Below are 19,210 nucleotides of genomic sequence, written 5' to 3'. Positions count from 1 at the left end.
ATTCGATAACCATATATTCGAAAATTTTGAATATTTGAACTAACTCGAATATTCCTCGAATATTCCATGTTCACAAATATTCGTTCGTACGCTTGTGCAATTGTTTGAATGCTTCAAATATTCAAACGAATAATAGGTAATTAAATTTCGCTTCGGTTCGAATTTAAATTATTGAAAATTTCGAGGCATTTGCTAGAAACAAATAAATGCATATTAATCCGAATGTGCCGCTTGTGAAGGTGGTTTCACTGCAATGTAGGGGTGCTGTACTGCGAAAGCATTTTTTCAGGAGAAATCCACTCTGCCGCGAAGCTCCCCTTCAAATTTAAAACGGCCCTGCTACACTTTTTGAGCATTGTCAGCAAATGCTGCCGATCGGTAGTCGAGGCTACCGAGGACATGCAAGTCAAATATTATAGCGCAGCACGGGGCGTGTGATTTACAATAAATTCTCAGTCAGCTAAAAATTGCTCTCTTCTCTAGGCAAATAACTCCACAAGCTCAGAAAGCGCGTGTGACGTATTTTCTTTTCCCATGCCATCCCTCCCTGCTTAGCTTCCAGTGCTTTCGTCGGGATGAGCAGAGAGAATGCACTAGCAGCGTGCGAGAAATCTTTGCAACTCCGCACGTACTGGACGGAGGATTCTAAAAATATAAGCAGCGGTGACATCATGAGGCAATAAATAAGCTTCCTTAGTGAATGAATTCGCTACTTCAGCATGTATACCCTCTTCATAGTTCCAGAATGATTTCATGATAGCAAATATGGTCATGCGAATGAGCTGAAGTGTTCTTACACGCAATGGTCAACATAGAAAAGGCCATGCACTTCTGGTACCGTTACAACGGCGTCATCACATGTAGTTCTTCATTGCTAACTGTGACGCACATAAGGTGACGGACGGATTACTGCGGAGTTCCGCTGCATTTCCGACTGCGCCTTTGAAAATTCGTCGTACGTGCATCGAGTTCACGCGGCAAGATCTCCTGCAATCAACCCTTCGTTACACCATTGCTATGATATTACTCTTTTGCCAGCATCAATTTACTGCCACCTGTAGCCAGTGCGCCGAAAGCGGTCGCGATGCGGCGAAATAGTGCCCTCGCTGCCGAGAGTTGCAGCTCCGTCAACAAAAAGGCGTATTTGGGGCGTCTTTTTTATCACACGTCAGTAATCATCTATCTCGTGCGCTTACCTCGCGTTATTGCTGCGCGCGCGGTACACCTTAGTCACGACTGTGCAGCTATCAGCACAGCACAGCATTCTTGATCGCGAAATGGCGAGCGCAGTCCTCGAGAAAGGCAACGGAAGCAAGCGAGATAACGAGTATTGCTGTGTAGTTGAAAAACGCCCTAAGTACTCCTATTTTCTTTAGTGACCCACCCGGATGTGAGAACAGGGGACAAGAAAACTATAAAATCGAGGTCTTTCGAGCCATAACTGGATGAATTGTGACAACCTAGACTGTTTTAATATTCGCTTAGACTCAAGTATATGGCTATTAAATGTGACAAAATCAAACCAATGGCCTCATGCTCAGTAGTCATCAAGGCAGGTACAAAAGCTTTTCTTTCTTTTTTTTGTAATAAAGTGCTACCACATAAAAAAAAAAGATACAAAGGTTTGTTCATAATATTAATTGAACCCAACATCACAGTCAAAAGCTCAACTTTATGCTTTCTGGCAAGTACAGATTTTTTCTTGACATTTTTTAAAATTTTTGTGCACATTAACTGACTATAATAACAACTGTACTGTTTCCAGCCCAAATATATGGTTGAGTAAGAGATTACTGGCGAAAAAAAATTGCACCTCTTCATTATTTGATTCGTATTCGAAGCTATGTATTCGATGCCAATTAGAAAATTTTGATATTCGCACACCCCTAGTTGTGATTAAACGTCGATGCAGCAATGATTCAATTTCAGAAACAACATACTGTGTGACTTTGCATGTAGTTTGTTCATGCCTTGTCCTATCATTCATTCTGCACCTCACCCATCAGTTCATCTTGTAAACCCCCCCCCCCCCCCTTTCTCTCTATGTACCTTCTAACGGCTTCCATGTTGTCTCCTGCATTTATGCTGCTTTTTTTTCTTTTCAAACGAGCAGTGCATGTGGTTAGCACACTATAACGTTGGGAAGCCTTTTTGATACTAGAGAAGTTACAGCACCTGACCTGAACATTTGTTGTGTGTTGAGAAGTAGTACTTTAGATGGCATGCAATGAGGCTGGACTTTTCTACAGCATAACAACACAGTTAAAGCTTGATCTAATGAAACTTTATTTTGCGTAGTTCCCAGTTAAAGGAAGAAATTCACATCCTGCAGCTTGTTCTCATATAGTTCAACAATGTTGTCAACTCAAAATTAATAAAGCTAACTCGGAACCAAACCGGACTTAATGAAGTTAGAAAAAAAAGTTGCAGCAAGTGCAAATTTTTTGTCGATCTTCTACAGAGGTGGCTTTTTTATTCATGTGCGAGACATTAACATTATTGCGTTGAAACATCTGTCACCCATAGTCGCAAACCTGGCTTTACTTTGACAAAGCTATGTACTACCCACTTGCCCAAAACAGTGGAATCAACAGACTGTTACGCACCGGATGGCACTATGGGGGATGGTGGTTTACTGTTCCAGTAAAGGCTCCTACAGGAACACCACTGTGCGCTTTCGTTATTTCGTGATTTATACGACAAATCACCCCGATTCTCTTCTTCAAAGTTTTTTGCTCGCCCTGCTCGCATAATCACCGCGTTTGCTCTCCCCTTGTTTGCATATTGCCTGCATGCTATATTTCACAAGACTGTCTATGGGGCAGCAATGCCTGGACTACATACGTGAGGCTCAATGTTCGGTACACTTTAACAAACTTTTCGCACAAGCACACATGGGTTAGTGGCAGAAACAATGCGGTGGTAGATTTTGGGTGTCTCTATGTTTTGATTTTAGGTTTCGAGGGTCTCGAGAAACCCTGACTCAGTTTTACAGACTTTCCAAATCAACAGAGTAATTTTAACATGGGGATGACCCTGTTAAACTGGCTTACGATTGTACTATATAAGTGCAATAAGTTTAGTCAGAATCTGAAACATTATGGTAAAAATGTTCTCATATGGATGCTGTGTTTCAGTCCTCAAAAAAAAAAAAAAAAAAACAACCTCTGACAGGCCCTTGAATTTCCTTTAATATCCTTGAGTTTGCTCCTTTAAGACCTGTATGAACCCTGTGGTGACCATATTGTGACATATATGATGCCGTTGGTTTCCTATACGTGTAAGAAAAGAAGTTCTTGCAATATTGTAAGTTCAGAATCAAGGCGCGTTCTTCCTTTTCATTGCTGTCGTGATTGTGCGCTGGCGGGGTGCAATCAAATCGCCACCTCATTCCAGGCTCATCAAGGAAAAACCTCTGGTCAAGCCATCAACAACAATGTGCTTGTTGCCACACCGAAAGGACCAGTGTCCAGACCACCAAAGAAGCAGATGAAGACAAAACCGCAGGCGACCTCGCGCAACGAGAATGTCATCGTACTGAAGGAGGCTGAAGCCATTGAGACCTTGAAGAACAAGTTTCCGGAGAGTGAAATTGTCAGCATCGACAAGTCTGCCGACGAGGAAGACGACATAGACATCGACTGCGACGGCACTGACGACGTCGTGTTCTCTCCGCCCGGTTCCCCGATCCGCAAGGGTGACGCGTTAGTCGGAGTAGCTACCCCCAAGCCGGCAACCGATTCATCTGCAGAAGACACTGAGAACGAAACAAGCCCAGACAGGCCGGGGGGTCTGGAGGAAAACGCGTCCGGTGCTGTGACATTCGAGCCTCCTGTTGCAGAAGTCGTGCTGGACAAATCTGAGATCAGCAAAGATGAGAAGATAATTCATTCAGAGTTCTTTTCTGGAAGCTCTTCCAAAACACCGGAAAGGTATCGTGAATGTAACAAAGCTTTACCACATTCTCCACAGTTTTTTGGTGAAATAGAAATGCATACGAAGAACGTTTAGTATTATAAAGGTTTTTTGCACCTATAGTTTTGTTTTACCAGCTACATGCCTCTCCCTAGCGAAATACAAAAAATCGGGAAAGTTTGAACAGTGTGATGAGTATAAACAATAAGCCATACATCTCTTACGACTCCACATAAGACTCATCTGTCATTATTTTCTGCAAAGATACAATTGGACTTGTTTTTGTTAGGTTAGCCTGGAGGTAACGTACATGAGACAACATTACTAAAGGTATGCTTGTGTCCAGCACGACATGGAGTTCCTCTTGTGGTACGCACGAGGAAAGACAACTTATAGTAATCTGTGTTTGCAACCATTTTACAACCTTAAAGGTGCTCTGAAGTGAAACATTGAACAGGCTTAAATTGATAAACGTACTCTAATGTCATTACTTTCACCATCATGAGTTTATTATTATAAGAGAAACTCAAAATTAAACTTTTAATTTCTAAATCTCATTCCGAAATGTCTGCACGTCACATCACGAATTCCCAAGTGGACTTATTGTATTTTGGCATATAGGCTCCGTTATATTTCCTGAAAATTAGTATGTTAAGTCTATGGTCAAGTCTATGGTCCGCTCAGAAGACGATGTACTTGAAGGACGTAGGACATAGTAGACACTATTGAAATCCATGACACCACAGTGCTTGGTGCTGCAATTTCAAGGTGGCGTGAATGCCCAATTTTTTTTTTTTCTTTTTTTGCGTGTTTTCTCATTTACCAAGTGCCTTTTTGCATTTAGAGTGGTATTCTTGGTATTGTGAAACAATACTTTAGGAATATGCGAGAAATAGTTTTGCTCTTTAGAGTCCGTTTAGGGGCTGCTGCAAGCCAGGCCTAAAATATGCTATGTCTTGTGCAACTTCAACTACAAGACATTATTCGATTATAGCAAGGATATGATATGGGATTGAACTAGAGTGCTTATTGCAATGCTGTGGTAAACAAATAAATTGCTTAGATTTTTTTGAATAACTTTTGTGTGATTATACTTTGCATGCTTCATTGTGCTGTGATTTGCAAGCTTTTTACCTTGCTTCATTTCTTTCATATTTTGTCTGGAATGGCATGGCAACCTAGTCCCTAAGCTAATGTCTGCACATATCATTATATTATCTTTTTAATATGATAGCAATTCTAGGCTGTTCAGCCACGCTTCTATTTCTTGTCTATACAAAAACAAAAGGAAAATATAATTGATAGAGCACAAAAGGCCACGTTCACTGAACGGCCTTCATCTGTGACTTATATGTATTCCTATTTGAGAACGTCTATAGATGTGGTCGTTGCTGGCTCTTCTCTCTGCACAAATCACAGGGTAAGACAGAAGAATTTGCGTGGTCTCATTGTCCAGGTACCTTAGGATCAGGAACTTCATAATTGATGCTTGGAACAGCCAGAAGCCACGATACCTGAACAAGACGCAGGCAAGGCAGGGTCTCAAGAACTGTGGGGATGTGAACTGCATTGGAAGGATTCATGATTACTTGGAACAGATTGGGGCCATCAACTTTGGTTGTCGTAAGTATTCTGCATAATACTTGGTTCTCGCGATACCCACGTACATGCTAAATCTCTCGATTGGCACGGGAGAGTCCCGAATTTCGAGCAGTCCTCTTGATTCTATGGTTGCAGCCACAAATTGCCCGAGAAACAGTACTAGTGCCTCCATAAAAATAAAATAAATAAAGATATCTGTTTGAAAACTTTCTGATCTTGTGCTGAATGCTTATCGCTCGGTGTCTTGCGAAAAAGCACATGTCTTGTGGAAAAGGCTGACAAGGGGCTGCTAGCTGTCACAGAACAAAGCAGGCTTTGTGCCTTAATTAAATATGCCAGCTTGTGCACGGCGTATAATAATGAGTACAAGTAAACACCATTTTTTTTCTTTCGTGCCTCTTACACGAGCTTTATGAATCTCCAGATTTTGGTCAAGGTGACAAGGTGTGCATGTACCTGTGCAAATGGTCATGCTTTGCTCACTTTGCCCACTGCTTGGTGGCTAGCCATGAGGTGAGGGGTTAAATTTTGTTCGTGGCAGCTGTATTTCTATGTGGGGGATGTGCAAGAACGGTCACGTACTTCGGTTTAAGTCAACATCGAAAAACCCCACATGCTCAAAATCAGTTCAAAATGCTTCACAACTATTGGGAGATGATTTAGACTCCAACCAAAAGTTTTGAAGAAACCCGACGTTTCGAAACCGACTTGGTTCCTTCCTCAGGGGTGACTGCGGAGACTACGTAGCAGCGGCGTCCCACTAACCCGGAAGACACCAACTCATGTCCGTGACGCCAGCCACTTCATGCAGCTAGCATCAGATGTGAGCATCGACGATGATGAGAGCATGGTCTAATTTGATGTCGTTTCATTGTTCACCAACGTGCCAGTTCCTTTAGCTGTCTCCACTGCCCATTCTATGCTTGAGGAGGACGCAAGCCTGAGTGAAAGGACTCCTTTGGCGGTTGACGAGCTCTGCCGTCTACTGGAGTTCTGCCTGTCCAGTATGTACTTCTCCTACAAAGGAACTATCTTCAGGCAGAACAGTAGAACTGCGATGGGAGCTTCCATCTCCGTCACGATGGCAAACCTGACCATGGAGTACATAGAAAAGAAAGCACTCAGCTCCATTTCGCCGCGACCAAAGCTTTTTCTGCGTTATATGGACGATTGCTTTTGCGTCATTAAGACGTCTGAAGTTGAAAACTTCAGACAACACCTAAATTCCCTGCACCCAGCCACACAATTCACGACCGAGTGTGAAAGTGACCACTGCCTGCCCTTTCTCAACGTCCAGGTGGCAAGAAAGCGCAATGGCCTAGAGTTATCCGTTCATAGGAAGCCAACGCACACTGGCCGCTACCTTCAATTCGATTCTTCCCACCCCACCTGCCACAAGGTCTCGATTGTGACCACGCTACTCGAGAGAGCTAGGTACTTATGCTCCAATGACACAGAGCGAAAGAAAGAAGAGGCCTGCTTAATTGCGGACCTCAGAAAAAATGGATACCCAAAAAAACTTCATTCGAGCCGCCGCCCGCCGCGTAGAGCAACAGAGGATACGAAAACCCCAATCAACCTTAATTGGCAGCCCCCCCGAAATGCGTACCAGTTCCATACATTCAGGGAACCAGGGAGATGTTGGCGAGGATCTTCAAGAAGGAAGGGGTTCGCATCACGCACGTGCCTTCGTGTACGCTGGGCCGCCTCCTCCCCCACCCAAAAGACCGGCCAACAATAGACAGGAGCCCCGGTGTCGTTTACAAAATTCCGTGCACCGAGTGGCCCTCTTCGTATATCGGCAAGACAAAAAACCTACCGGAACAACTGAAGCGACGCGCCAACCATGTGCTGAAGTTCTACAAAGAGCGCAGTGCAGTCGCCGAACATGCCGAGACGTTGAATCACCATTGGATCGAAGCGACGGCCATCGTTGAAAGCTAGCTGAACTGGAGAAGAAGGTTATTACTCGAGTCGTGGCACATACAGAGGACAGCCCATAACATCAACTGCTCTCTCAGAACCCTTCCCCCAGTGTATACACATGGACTGCACTCTACGGCAAAACGAGAAAGAGAGAGAAAAGGGAGGGGTCATTATCCACCCCGCGAGTGCTTTGAACACGCCGCTGCTACGTAGTCTCCGCAGTCACCCTTGAGGAAGGAACCAAGTCTGTTTTGAAATGTCGGGTTTCTTCAAAACTTTTGGTTGGAGTCTAAATCATCCCCCAGTTTCATACCCAACCAGAAAGACTTCTGTCGAATGTTTACATTCACAACTACTACATGTCTCATAATCATGTTGTGGTTTTGGCACGTAAAGTCGTTGAATTGGAAAAAAAAAGAATAATAAAGGCGACCAATAACGTGTTTGTTTCGTTCAGCATGGAAGCTGATTTGTTGTGAGCTGTGAGACCTTTTTTTTCCTTTACTATTTGGTGGCATGTTCACAGGACCGTTGAAAGCAGGTTGAGATATTGCAGCTGTAAAGGTTCTTCTATGATGTGGGATATTTTTTATATTCTAGCTGTGTCTTATATCAGTTCAGCTGTGCTGTCTAATCACGCATCACCTGCTTTTGAAAGTGTACACCTCAACAAGAGAAAAGTTGAGATAATGTTGCTCGGAACTGGCACCAGGGGCATGGACTAGCAGTGTTGCATCTGTTAATCAGAATTACAATATTTAAGCTTAACTGTGCTCATCTTGCTTGTGTAGATGTGGATTCTGACTGTCATCAGTTGTGTATGTATGTCTTTTTACATTGAGTAGCCCAGGTGACATACCAAAGGACAAAGCAGCTGTCCCACTTAAAGCCATTGCAGAAGAGAAAGGAACCAAGACCCGACGTGGAGAGGCCGCAGAGACGGAAAACCGCGAGCTTAGGTGAGTTTTAAGCTTAAACTAATGGTTAAGTCTTCTCGAAGCATAAAGTCAATCCCTACCCTTGTGGGTTGACTTTACGGTGACCCTTAAACGGACACTAAAATAACTATTAAGTCGACATTGATAGTTGAAATAGTGATCCAGAAATTTCGTAGTGTTACTTGTGTGCCAAGGAAGGGCTTATTTTGAAATCAAATCACATCTTAGTGGTCCACATCGGGTTAGCGCACATCAAATTACACCCGCCTCAAGGAGTGGATCGTTTCACGTCGCTGTTGCCGTGCACAATGTTGCCCGACTTTACTGCGCAGAACAAAAGCAGCAGAACCACAGCAGCAACAACGGCCATTGATCAATTTCCTGCCATTGACTCCAAGATGGCAACTGTGATTTAATTCAACTGAGCCCCGCTAGATGGCACAACCTGTCCAGTTTACCCAGTGAAAATTAAATTTTTGAACCACTCGCGCCATTCCCATAGTAACATCCGCTGGTTCTTTTTTTCATGAATCAAACAGAAATTAACAAGCAGCATTTTATTCTGCCCCTTCATGCACGGAAGGTTTTTTATTTAGTGCAGCTAGTGCATTGATCAATTTCCTGCCATTGACTTCAAGATGGCAGATGTGATTTAATTCAACTGAGCCCCGCTAGATGGCACGACCTGTCCAGTTTACCCAGTGAAAATTGAATTTTTGAACCACACGCGCCATTCCTATAGTAGCGCCCGGTGGTTCTTTTTTTCATGAATCAAATAGAAACGAATAAGCATCATTTTATTCTGTCCCTTGATGCATGGAAGGTTTTTTATTTAGTGCAGCTAGATCGATTACTAGTGATACATTGTAGGCAGTTCATCTGACATCATCGGGATTATTTTGAGAATGTCCTACTGCGGCGCATGTATTTTTGTGCATTTACCCTAATTTCTTGGTAAGCAGGGCAGTGCTGTTGATAATATTGTCATTTTAGGTGTTGTCATACAATGAACTTTCACTCTGACATAAATTGCTGTTTGACTTTAGTGTCCCTTTAAACCAAAGGTTATTCTATCTTAAGCGAGGTTGGGTGGCATAGGCTGGACTCTTGGGAATCTTCTTGCCTCTTTTGCTTAGTGGATGTCATGAGGCAGTTGTGTCGCTACTGCAGTGAGCGTTCCATAAGCTTATAGACACCGTGCCACTCGTTTGTGTAGATAGAAGCTGCACATTAAAAAAAACGAGTGAGTGCGACTGTGCTACTATGCACTCTCAATAATATTTGTATACACTGAAACCTCAATATAAGGAACACGGATATAACCAAATGCTGGTTGCAACGAAGTAAATGAAAAATAGTCTGGCAATAGATTTAATATTTAAAATATACATATATAACAAATTTTTGGATATAACGCACCTATTTGTCTAAGATCCAACTTTGTTATAATGAGGTCTGAGTGTAGTTAGTTTCAGGGGGATCAAACTGGATATTGTTAAAACACCACATTTAGTCAAGCTTTTTTCCTGGCAGCGGTGCCTGAAGGCTTTGTTTTTGTGGTGGGTGGTGGACGTGTCAAATCTCTGTGAAAGTGTCTGTTAGCTCCAGAGTCGAAGCCCAGGATATGAGCAGTTCATATTCTGTCACCAAATTGTATTGCACCTCTTTTTTTTGGCTGCTGAAAATACGCAGCTTCTTATAGTGTGGTGTGCTTTTATAACAGGGGCGCTGCTGCACTTTTTCAACTTGCTCATAAAACGCTGCCTATGGGTGGTTGAGGCCCCTGTGAATATGTGAGCCAAACATTATAGCGCAGTGCACAGCCTGGAAATTACAATAGAATAAAATCTTGGTAATTTGATGTTCATTAATTTATAAAATCAGATAATTTGCATGTGTTTTCTGGTCCTGGCCAGCATATGCATTGTTCAATGGCTTCAAACTCTCGTTAATTTGGTCTTGTTTGGCCGCAACCTGCCTAATTCGGGCGGTCTTCAAAGTGCAGCAAGCGGGAAGAGTGACAAATGTGCAATGTAAATCTGAGAGAACGGCGCTCGCGGACAGCCGTAATTGCCACAGCCTTACGAAAAAGCATGGTTGTCATTCACAGTCACGTCGTTGTGATCGCAATCGCAGTACATAATAAGGTACGACCTCAGAGCACGTTTCAGGTGAAGAGATAGGGTTGGGCTATGTTGACATCGTGAACGAACTTGCAAGCAATTTTTGCATCTTTGGCATGTGGCATAATTACTGCATTTACATATTCCTCAAGAAAGTGAATCTGCATTGATGTAACAGACTCTCTTTTATTGTTTTCATAATACTTTTGATAATTTGCCATAAGTTAATTTGGGCAGTTTTTCTGGGCCGGTGAAAGCCGATTTAATGAGCATGAACAACAATTCTAAATGCCAGCTTGAAATTGCTCGCCGTTCTCTTGACAGATGATGCCGTAAACCATAATGACCACACCATAAAAACAAAGTCCTTGACCATAGGCTGATTTGATGAGTTGGATCGTTACCACGGCTGCCACGGGATGCTGTCACGTGCCCCTGCTCACTCTTTCGATCACACTGAAAGTAAGCCGTGCGTTTTAAGGGGGAAAAAAAGAAAAAAAAAAGTGCTCAAAGGCAGGGCTCACGAACGGGGGCATCTTCTTGCCCCCTCGTCATCCCCACCTGCATAGTTTTCAGTATGGGCGCTGGTATGAAAGGAGAAAGGAAGCGCTTAAAGCGTGCGACAAGCTCCTGCAACTCGGCTCATACTCGAAAGATTTTAACATTTTTGCGGCTGTTATTCTGGATGGCAATGAACTCCTGCAATGAAATCATTCAATGATTGCGTGGAAAAATTTTGGAGTGCCCTTTTAACCTTTCGGGGTCTGTTCTCAGCCCCTGCCTGACAACACAACACGACCACAGTGGTCCGCGGTCGGGCGCTGCCAGACAAGTTCTTTCGCAGTAGATACATTCGCACGTTTTCTCACTACACTGTGCGCTATCTGTAAAAAAGGGAGAAAGCTCGTTTGCTTGAAACAGTCTTTAGTCTTTTTCTTTCTGACCGCAACAGACGGATGATGAAAAGGTTTCGGACAGAAAAGGAATAAATTCTTGGTCAGAAGCCTACTTATAAGTGTTGTTTGTGACTGTTTCAGGAGACGTGCTCAACATTGACGTCAAAGGAGGCGGTGTGACGCTGGAACACGGCTCCGAGGGAAGCGTCATCTCTCAGACGCTCGTGCGCTCCAAGCCAAAACCAGGCCGACACCAGCAGAACCCTTTCAAGCTGATACCCTGCAGAAATTACGACGAGGGCCAGGTGATTATCTTGTGATTTATATTTAGTGTTGGCAGAACCTCTATTAGCAACTTTCATTTGACAACATATGACACACATTATGGTAGAAATACCTTTTGTTCACAATCGTAAAAATATTTTTGGTGTCTTACATGCCAAAAAGCATGGCATGATTATGAGTAAGACGGGGAAGACAACGAATCAGTTTGGAGTACTTTAGTGTGCATTGAAATCAAATTACATGTGCATTTTTGCTTTTCTCAAACCCCATTGAAATGAGGTCATGATGACCATGAAGTAAAGTAGTCTCCTCACGCTTAGCGGTGCAGCGTCATAGCCGCTAAGCCAAAATGGCGGGTGCATTTCCAGTATTCTCATTGACATAAGGAACATTGGTTATGCAATTTATTGTTAAGTTCTTTATCGATTGCGATGAAACTTGTATCGTTTATGTATATTTGCGTGCAGATTTGAAATACGTGGGTATTTTTCTAGTATAATATGTGGTTTTTAAAATATCAGACATTTCACACACTTTCTGGAAGCCATAGTTTGTCAAAACTAAGAGAGTCGCATAGTGAATAAGCACTACGGAACGACTTGGAATGAGTGCTGAATGCAAGAAAACAAAAATGGGTGTTTGAAGAAAAGTTATGGTACGTTGTATGTTTGCGAATGAGTTTAGGTCAAGCTGAGATTTCAGTCGCAAATATTCAACGTGCCACAACTTTCGTTCCTATGGACTTAGAACATCTATTCTTGTTTCGCCCTGCAGTCATTCCAGGTCATTCTGATGTGCTTAACTACTTTGTAACTCTCTCAGTTTAAGCAAAGAGTGACACCCAAAGTGACCCCTGTAATTTTAAAAACTACAAAGTTTGTACTAGAAAAATTATTGCATATTTTAAATCGGCACACATCTACTATATACGTACACTCATCAAGTTTCATTTAAATAGATGATATATTTAGGAAAATCTTTTCAGGTGCAGTGTCCCTACTTGGCAGATGCATTGCCAGTGTCCTTATTGGCATGAGTGTGTTGCTGAACATTTTGCGAAATGTGTCTATATGTCAACGACACAAGTTGTCTGAATGGTGCGGTTATAATTTTCTCTTTTGCTTTTCTCTTTCCAGGAGCCATTCAACATTGAGGTGTCAGTGACTGCCTTTTTAAAGATGGACATTCACGCACACCTCCTGAACACTGAGGTCATCGGGCTTTTGGGCGGCTACTATGATATGCACCAAAACTGCCTGGTCATCTCCACTGCGGAAGCTTGCGACTCGGTGAGCACGGACCTCGAGTGTGAAATGGACTCTGGTGAGTTGCATTGCAGTTTGCATTTTTAGGCAGATTTGTTAGGCCATGCGAATCGTAAATCTCTGCATGTATAGAACTCTACTTGAGGTATAATATCAAGCAATTCAAAAAACTGATTGGAAAAATGAAAACAGGAGAGAGAAAATAAACTTCATTTGAAAAGAGAGCTCCAGGATGTCTTGAGCTCGAGCTACATCATGGGCGCTCACGATTGGACTTAGCTGATCTTCAAGGTTGGAGCTGGCAAAGGCTCTATTTTAAAGCTCATTACCGTAGTAAGGGTTGGGTGGTCTTAGTTTGGATTTCTTGAAGCCTACTACTACACTCATACCTCATTATAACAAAGCCACATCTTCCACGAAAATATGTTATATCCGAAAATTTGTTATAATCGTATACAGTAGACTCTTAGTAAATGGAACCTGAAGGGATGGAGAAAATGAGTCCCATTCAACAGGAGTTTTGTTTACTGAGAGGTGAACATGGGTGCAGAATACAAGCCCGAAACCAAGCATTGCAGAGGCAATAGTTCCATTTAAGCAGTAGTTCCGTTGAACAGATTTTCATTTACTGACAACTTTTGTATTTTGACACTATATCTATTACAACACTATTCTTCACATACTTTGTTATAACTGATAATTTGTTATATCTGTATTTGTTATAATGGTGTGTAAGTGTATAGCTACTGAAGAGACCCGGGTTCCTCGCAGAATCTGTGTTGAGGAGAGATCTGTGTGCGGGGCTGTCAGGTGATATGTATCCCGTTAGGTCTGAGAATGTGCTGACCTGTAGAGCCTGTAGTGGTCTCTTGAGACCTGTCTACGTAGTATCTTGTGTGCAAGGGAGCACATTTCGCGGTTTAACTAGAATAGAGGATGCATCTGCTTGGACTCCACTTTCTCAGCGTCAACTTGTTGGATCACATTTTGAGCCATGAGGTTAGAAATCTCATTGCCACAATGCCGGGGTGAGCTGGCGCCCAGATGATCATAACTGGTCTCATTGGTGGCTTTTGTTTGGTAATTCTTAGCGTGTTGTGTATTCGGCAGGTAGCAAAGCTGCAGCATGCCTGCTAAAAGGCACTGAGCTTCATACTAACTTTGTATACACAAACAATACTCTTATCTGTAAGTACACCAAAGATGTGACATTGAAAGCGCAGCTTGTGTGCTTATTAAAGTCCTGCTTTATTCTTCTCGCCTTCCTACTGTAATGGGCTGACTTTCCCAACTGTATGTGGTCAGATAAACCTAAATTCGTTACTTTAGTTAGCTTATTTAGCTCAAGTGCCATTAATCAAAAACCTGGAATTAGTTATTTTCATTAACTCACTTATGTTCATCACTATGCTCATCAACAGCTGTCATCGCAGCTCATGCTAAGCTGCCACTTTAATAAGTGGGCAGCTAACGAGAAAGCTGTTGTGGTCAAACACTGGCAAGCATGCGGCAAGATCATTTCAAGTCAATAGCATGGTTATCGTCCCATTCTTTTTATTGCTTCCCACTGTTCTTTGTAAAAAATTGGTGCATTCTTGAAGTGAGGTGAACTATAGTACAGTTGACGTCCGATTTCTCGGATGCCCGAAATTCCGGACTTGCCTGATTTCTCAGACTTATCTGTAGCACCGTCAAGTTTCCCATAAACTCAATGTATTAAAAAGTCAGAAATTTTGGATGCTTATAGCTTTCGCCATCTGGTTTTGCGAGCTTTTTACCGCTAACCGCATACTCAAAGTCACTATCGATGCTGCATTTTGGTTGTTTTCGGACCCTTAAACCCACTGCGCCACGGCTGCCATACTCTCAAAACTAGAAATTTCGCAATCCAGTGCAGGCCTATTCGATGCCAGCTGTAGCCTCTGGCCGCAGCTTAGGCCACATCATGGGCTACATGGCGCTATGCAGTGGCATAAGCTACGCTGTTGACCCTTGCTCTGCCGTCCACCTGCTTGCACGCTCACAAAGCAAGAATAACAGACTCTCCGGAACCGTTATCGCCACGCGAGCGTCATACTGGACACCGAGACGGCTGTCTCCCTCGGAGTGGGCAGCGTGTGCGACAAATTTTCACCTGCAGACGTTGCCTTCGACGATCTGCACGTCGTCTGTATTTTGATTCCAGCCAGGATAACCCTTGAGGGCTTTGCTGACGCTGGCAAAGACTTCGAGCTGTGTGCAGAATTGACCAATGAGAAACCATTTGTGAATCACAGAGGATTGCGATGACTCCAACACTGAGCTAAAAGAGGCAGCACCTACACAGCCAGCGAGCTCGGAGTTGACGCGAGCACTGACACTTGTCATCGGTGTACAGCGACAGCACGACGTTAACTGAAATTGAGACAAATATCATCACGGGCAAGTGAAACGCCGTGCAAATGAAAATAAGCGACTTTTTTTTGTGTTGCGGCTAAGTGTTTGCTAATGCGGTAGCGCCAGCCGCATTCGATTTTTTTTTCTTTCCTTTCTTTTTTTCAGGTCTTTTTTTCAGAGCCATCTAAACAATGCATTTTCTAGATTGCAATGAGAACCCTATACTCCTGCTGCAACCCTCTTCATCAGCGTAAGATACCTATAAAAAATGTGTTTTCACTTGCATTCATTTTTACGGGCTGCCCAATGTTCCGGACGTTTTCACGGTCCCTTGAAGGTTTGGGAAATCGTACGTCGACTGTACATACTTTGTAGAGGAACCATTGTGGTCGAGGTCTGTCAAGACACTGTGATGTGTGACGTTTGTTCTCGGGCGTCCCGATTTATTTGATGGGTGCAGTGTCTCAGACGCAAGCCATGGAGTCTCTTCAGGAGCAAGGCTTTGATGTTGTTGGCTGGTACCACTCACACCCGACGTTCGTGCCGAACCCCTCGGTGAGGGATCTGGCCACGCAGCGCGACTATCAGGCGCTTTTCTCCAGTCAGGGCAGGCCCTTTGTTGCGGCCATCTTGAGCCCGTTTTTGCAGCCGGACGCCTCTGTTTTGCCAGCCAAGGGGCTTGCCACCCGCACCAAGTGGTGGATAGTGCGAGAGAGTGACGAACCAAGCCGTGCAGGTGAGTCCAAAGTGTGACTTAGTCCAAAGTGCGACTAGCTGTGTAGCATAATTGATGGCTGGGTGGTGGTCGTAATGCGTACGTCGAATGCCAACTCATGAACACTACAAGTGCACACTTTTTATATGAGAGAAACTACTGGAAGATAGCTTGTGCAGTGAGTTATAAATTGGGGATAAATATCAAAACCCTTTTTGAAGATATTGCCAATGGCTTTCTCAACTCCATTGGGATCACAGCAACTGGACAGAACAATTATTTATGATTTCGTCATTTTAACATGCAGTAGTGCTGTCTCGTTAACTCAAACTTGCACATCTCGAAAAATCAGCTATGTCGAAATTTTCTGCGGTAAAGAACCATTTCCCGTAGGTATAATGTGTCAGATATCATGAAATCTTCGCTTGAGATTGCAACAAAAATTTCGTCGCTGAGCAATTTAACAATGTTCATACGAGGCTGCTGCGTTTGCGGCAAAGCAGACACTGTCCTTGAATGTCTAGTGCAATATAGCGGCATAGCGATTTTGTCAAGCAACTGTATGCCACGTCATGTGACATGATAAATGTGCATTGAGGCAGATCCTGCAAAACAAAATAATACAGCTGGTTGATAGCTCTTAATTATATGTCTTTATTTTTGCTTACAAAACCTTTACAAAGAGCTGCTTAGACACTTGTTCAGTAGAACACCTTTGTCGTGTCTCTTGGGAACCACTGATACAAAATATGTTCTCTCATAAAACATACGATGCAAGCCAATGTGCGTACACGAGTGGGTTAACAGTCGGGTGAGACATAGCAGCCACTTTCAATGGTATAGCTATAAAGAGCTCATTTCACAGAAATTCAGCATTGGCATTGTTGTTGGTGTCATTGGTTTCAAGTGAAAAATCATAGTCCATGAGTGAAGGACAGAGAATGATGCAAAGCAATTTATAATAAATATTTTCGGTTGGAGTGAAAATCGAACAGAACCTTGTGTGTAGCAAGCAGAAGGCTCAATTTTATCACAGAACTACACCATTACTTTGACCTCTTGGCGGCTTTCGACAAGCAGAACTCGTCCTAGTGAAATAGGTACTCCCCTCTAGCGTTCAAACGGAAAAGTGCACATTTATGGCTTACATCGCGCGTCATCTGCTAGATGGCTCGACCATTTAGTTTTCTCCTGAGGAAGGTGTGCGGTTTTCGTATGAAAAAACGGCGTACGGTGGCGGCTACCCATGCATAGCTGGCCTGTGAACACAAAAAAATGCTATTCATTTTCGTCTTCTTCTTTGAGTGATGATGATTCGAGTTCAGATATTTATCTTAGGCCTGGAAGTGAAGACAGCGATGACTTTGAATTGAGTAGCTGCTCCAGTGATGGTGAAGACAGCACGGACACGAACATTGCAAGGGCACGCCAGTGAAGCCGCTTTGAGTCATTCTGCGTTTTGAAATTTTCTACGCTGCCCCGAAGCTTCCAGAGTGAAATATCCCAAGGGTGGTTAGCCCACAAAAGTCGAGAAAGATGTGGCATCTGTAACTGGAGCTGCTTTTCTAGTATTGTTTAAAAATGAACTTTATTCTGTTGATTTGATTAAGTATGTAGTGAAAGTATTTTTTCAACATCAACTAGCTACTCTTTAGTACAATCAGATTCGAAATCAATAAAAAAAAATAGGCACTTTTTGACCGGAAATGTTTTTTAGAAATGAGCAGTTAAGGGGTTGAGCTGCTTATTAAAAAAAACACCATATGAATGTCATGTAGTAGGAGGAGTCTCCTGAATACTGTAATATTGCGTGGCAAAAAGAATAATCCTGCCAGGATTCAAAACATGTGAATTTCGCTACGCGGGTTTTCTAAAAGCCTACTCTTTAGAAAGTGCTCAGACGTATTCAATAATCATTACCAGCATAATAAACATCAACAAAGTGAGCAGCCGTGTAGGTTTACGTGGTGCCCTATGGACACATAGTGAGCCCTTTGCTGATTGGCCAGAAGATGAATTATGATGTAGTAGGCACCTCGCAACTGTACTGGCATTCCTGGATAGTTCGAAAGGTCGACGTTACGCACACAGTCGTTCGTTTTCTTGCGGCACAGTTGAGGCGCGCACGCAGAACCTGAGCCGGGCTTGCAGCCGAGAAAGCGATGCAGATGGGGCCCAGTCAAGCTGTTGCATTCTACTCTCAGAGGTGAAGCTCAGGCGTCCTGCTAGATTTCGCTGTCCGTTGTAGATATTGCGGAATGAGGCAGGCAGCGGAATCACTTTCCGTTGCAGCACTTCATTTGTGTGACACTCGCACGGCAGTTCGGCCTATGGATCGGGCAGCTCATTTACCCCTTTGGAAGGGTAGAACGGCGTAAAAGTTGAACATGTTTATAATTTCATTGGTGTGGTTGATTTGTCTTAGTGGAGACAATTCACTTCATGGTGCAGATGACTAGTCACTTGATGGCGAAAGTGTCCTCTCAGTTTCTGGACATTCGGGAAGGGAAATGTGGGATACGTGTAGCTATTACACAAGGACCTTTGGTAACCTAGGGAAGTGTATCTAAAGGGTTAATCTTTGTTTGCTAGATGCAATATTAATTAGAACAAAATTAACCTATAGTAACTTAGTGGGGCTGGTGTTTCTGAGCATACGAACTGAAAAATTTAGGCTGGAACGCATTGATGAGGTATTGCTGTAGTAAAGCCAGTGAGACTATTTGTTCCGGGAATGTTGCCCTTCTTTTGTTGTCAGGAACCGGCGGCCCGTCTCTTGTGCCTTACGCCTTCAACGTGAAGCTCTTGAAGCCAGATCAGTCGTTCGTCCAGGACGTCACGCCAGTGGTCCACCAGCTGGTCAACAGGGTTTCATCCTGTCCAGCCCGGGTGGAGCTTTCCAAACCTTACCCCTGGCGGGCCTCACTTCGCTATTTAGACAAGGCAAGTTGCCAGTTTTAAAGACCTTATCTACTTGGGCATACTGAGCGTAACATCTCGTAACGAGTGCCACTACCAATGATGCTGTTACCCTGCGAACACGTTTCAATTTGTTTATCGTAAGAGTCCCGCAGGGGTAGCTTCATGGGTAAGGTTGTGGCACTGTAAAGGTCGAGGATACAGGTTCAATTTACAGCGACGATAGCTGAATTCATATGGGAGGGGGCAA

The 19,210-nt window shown here is 43.3% G+C and overlaps 1 protein-coding gene across 1 annotated transcript in view; it reads left to right on the top strand.

Moving 5' to 3' along the window:
- Positions 1–19,210, top strand: part of LOC119181744 (histone H2A deubiquitinase MYSM1-like) — a 32,601-nt gene that overhangs the window by 8,297 nt on the left and 5,094 nt on the right. The window contains exons 6-12 of the mRNA XM_075875548.1: positions 3,397–3,932; positions 5,372–5,538; positions 8,289–8,402; positions 11,542–11,705; positions 12,822–13,008; positions 15,787–16,062; positions 18,800–18,984. Coding sequence (XP_075731663.1) covers positions 3,397–3,932; positions 5,372–5,538; positions 8,289–8,402; positions 11,542–11,705; positions 12,822–13,008; positions 15,787–16,062; positions 18,800–18,984 — 1,629 coding nt within the window. The remainder of the gene's footprint in view (positions 1–3,396; positions 3,933–5,371; positions 5,539–8,288; positions 8,403–11,541; positions 11,706–12,821; positions 13,009–15,786; positions 16,063–18,799; positions 18,985–19,210) is intronic.

Source organism: Rhipicephalus microplus, chromosome 10, assembly GCF_043290135.1.
Source record: "Rhipicephalus microplus isolate Deutch F79 chromosome 10, USDA_Rmic, whole genome shotgun sequence".
Taxonomy (NCBI): Eukaryota; Metazoa; Arthropoda; class Arachnida; order Ixodida; family Ixodidae; genus Rhipicephalus; species Rhipicephalus microplus.
Note: the sequence above shows the minus strand (reverse complement) of the source record. Positions and strands in the feature narration are given on the sequence as shown.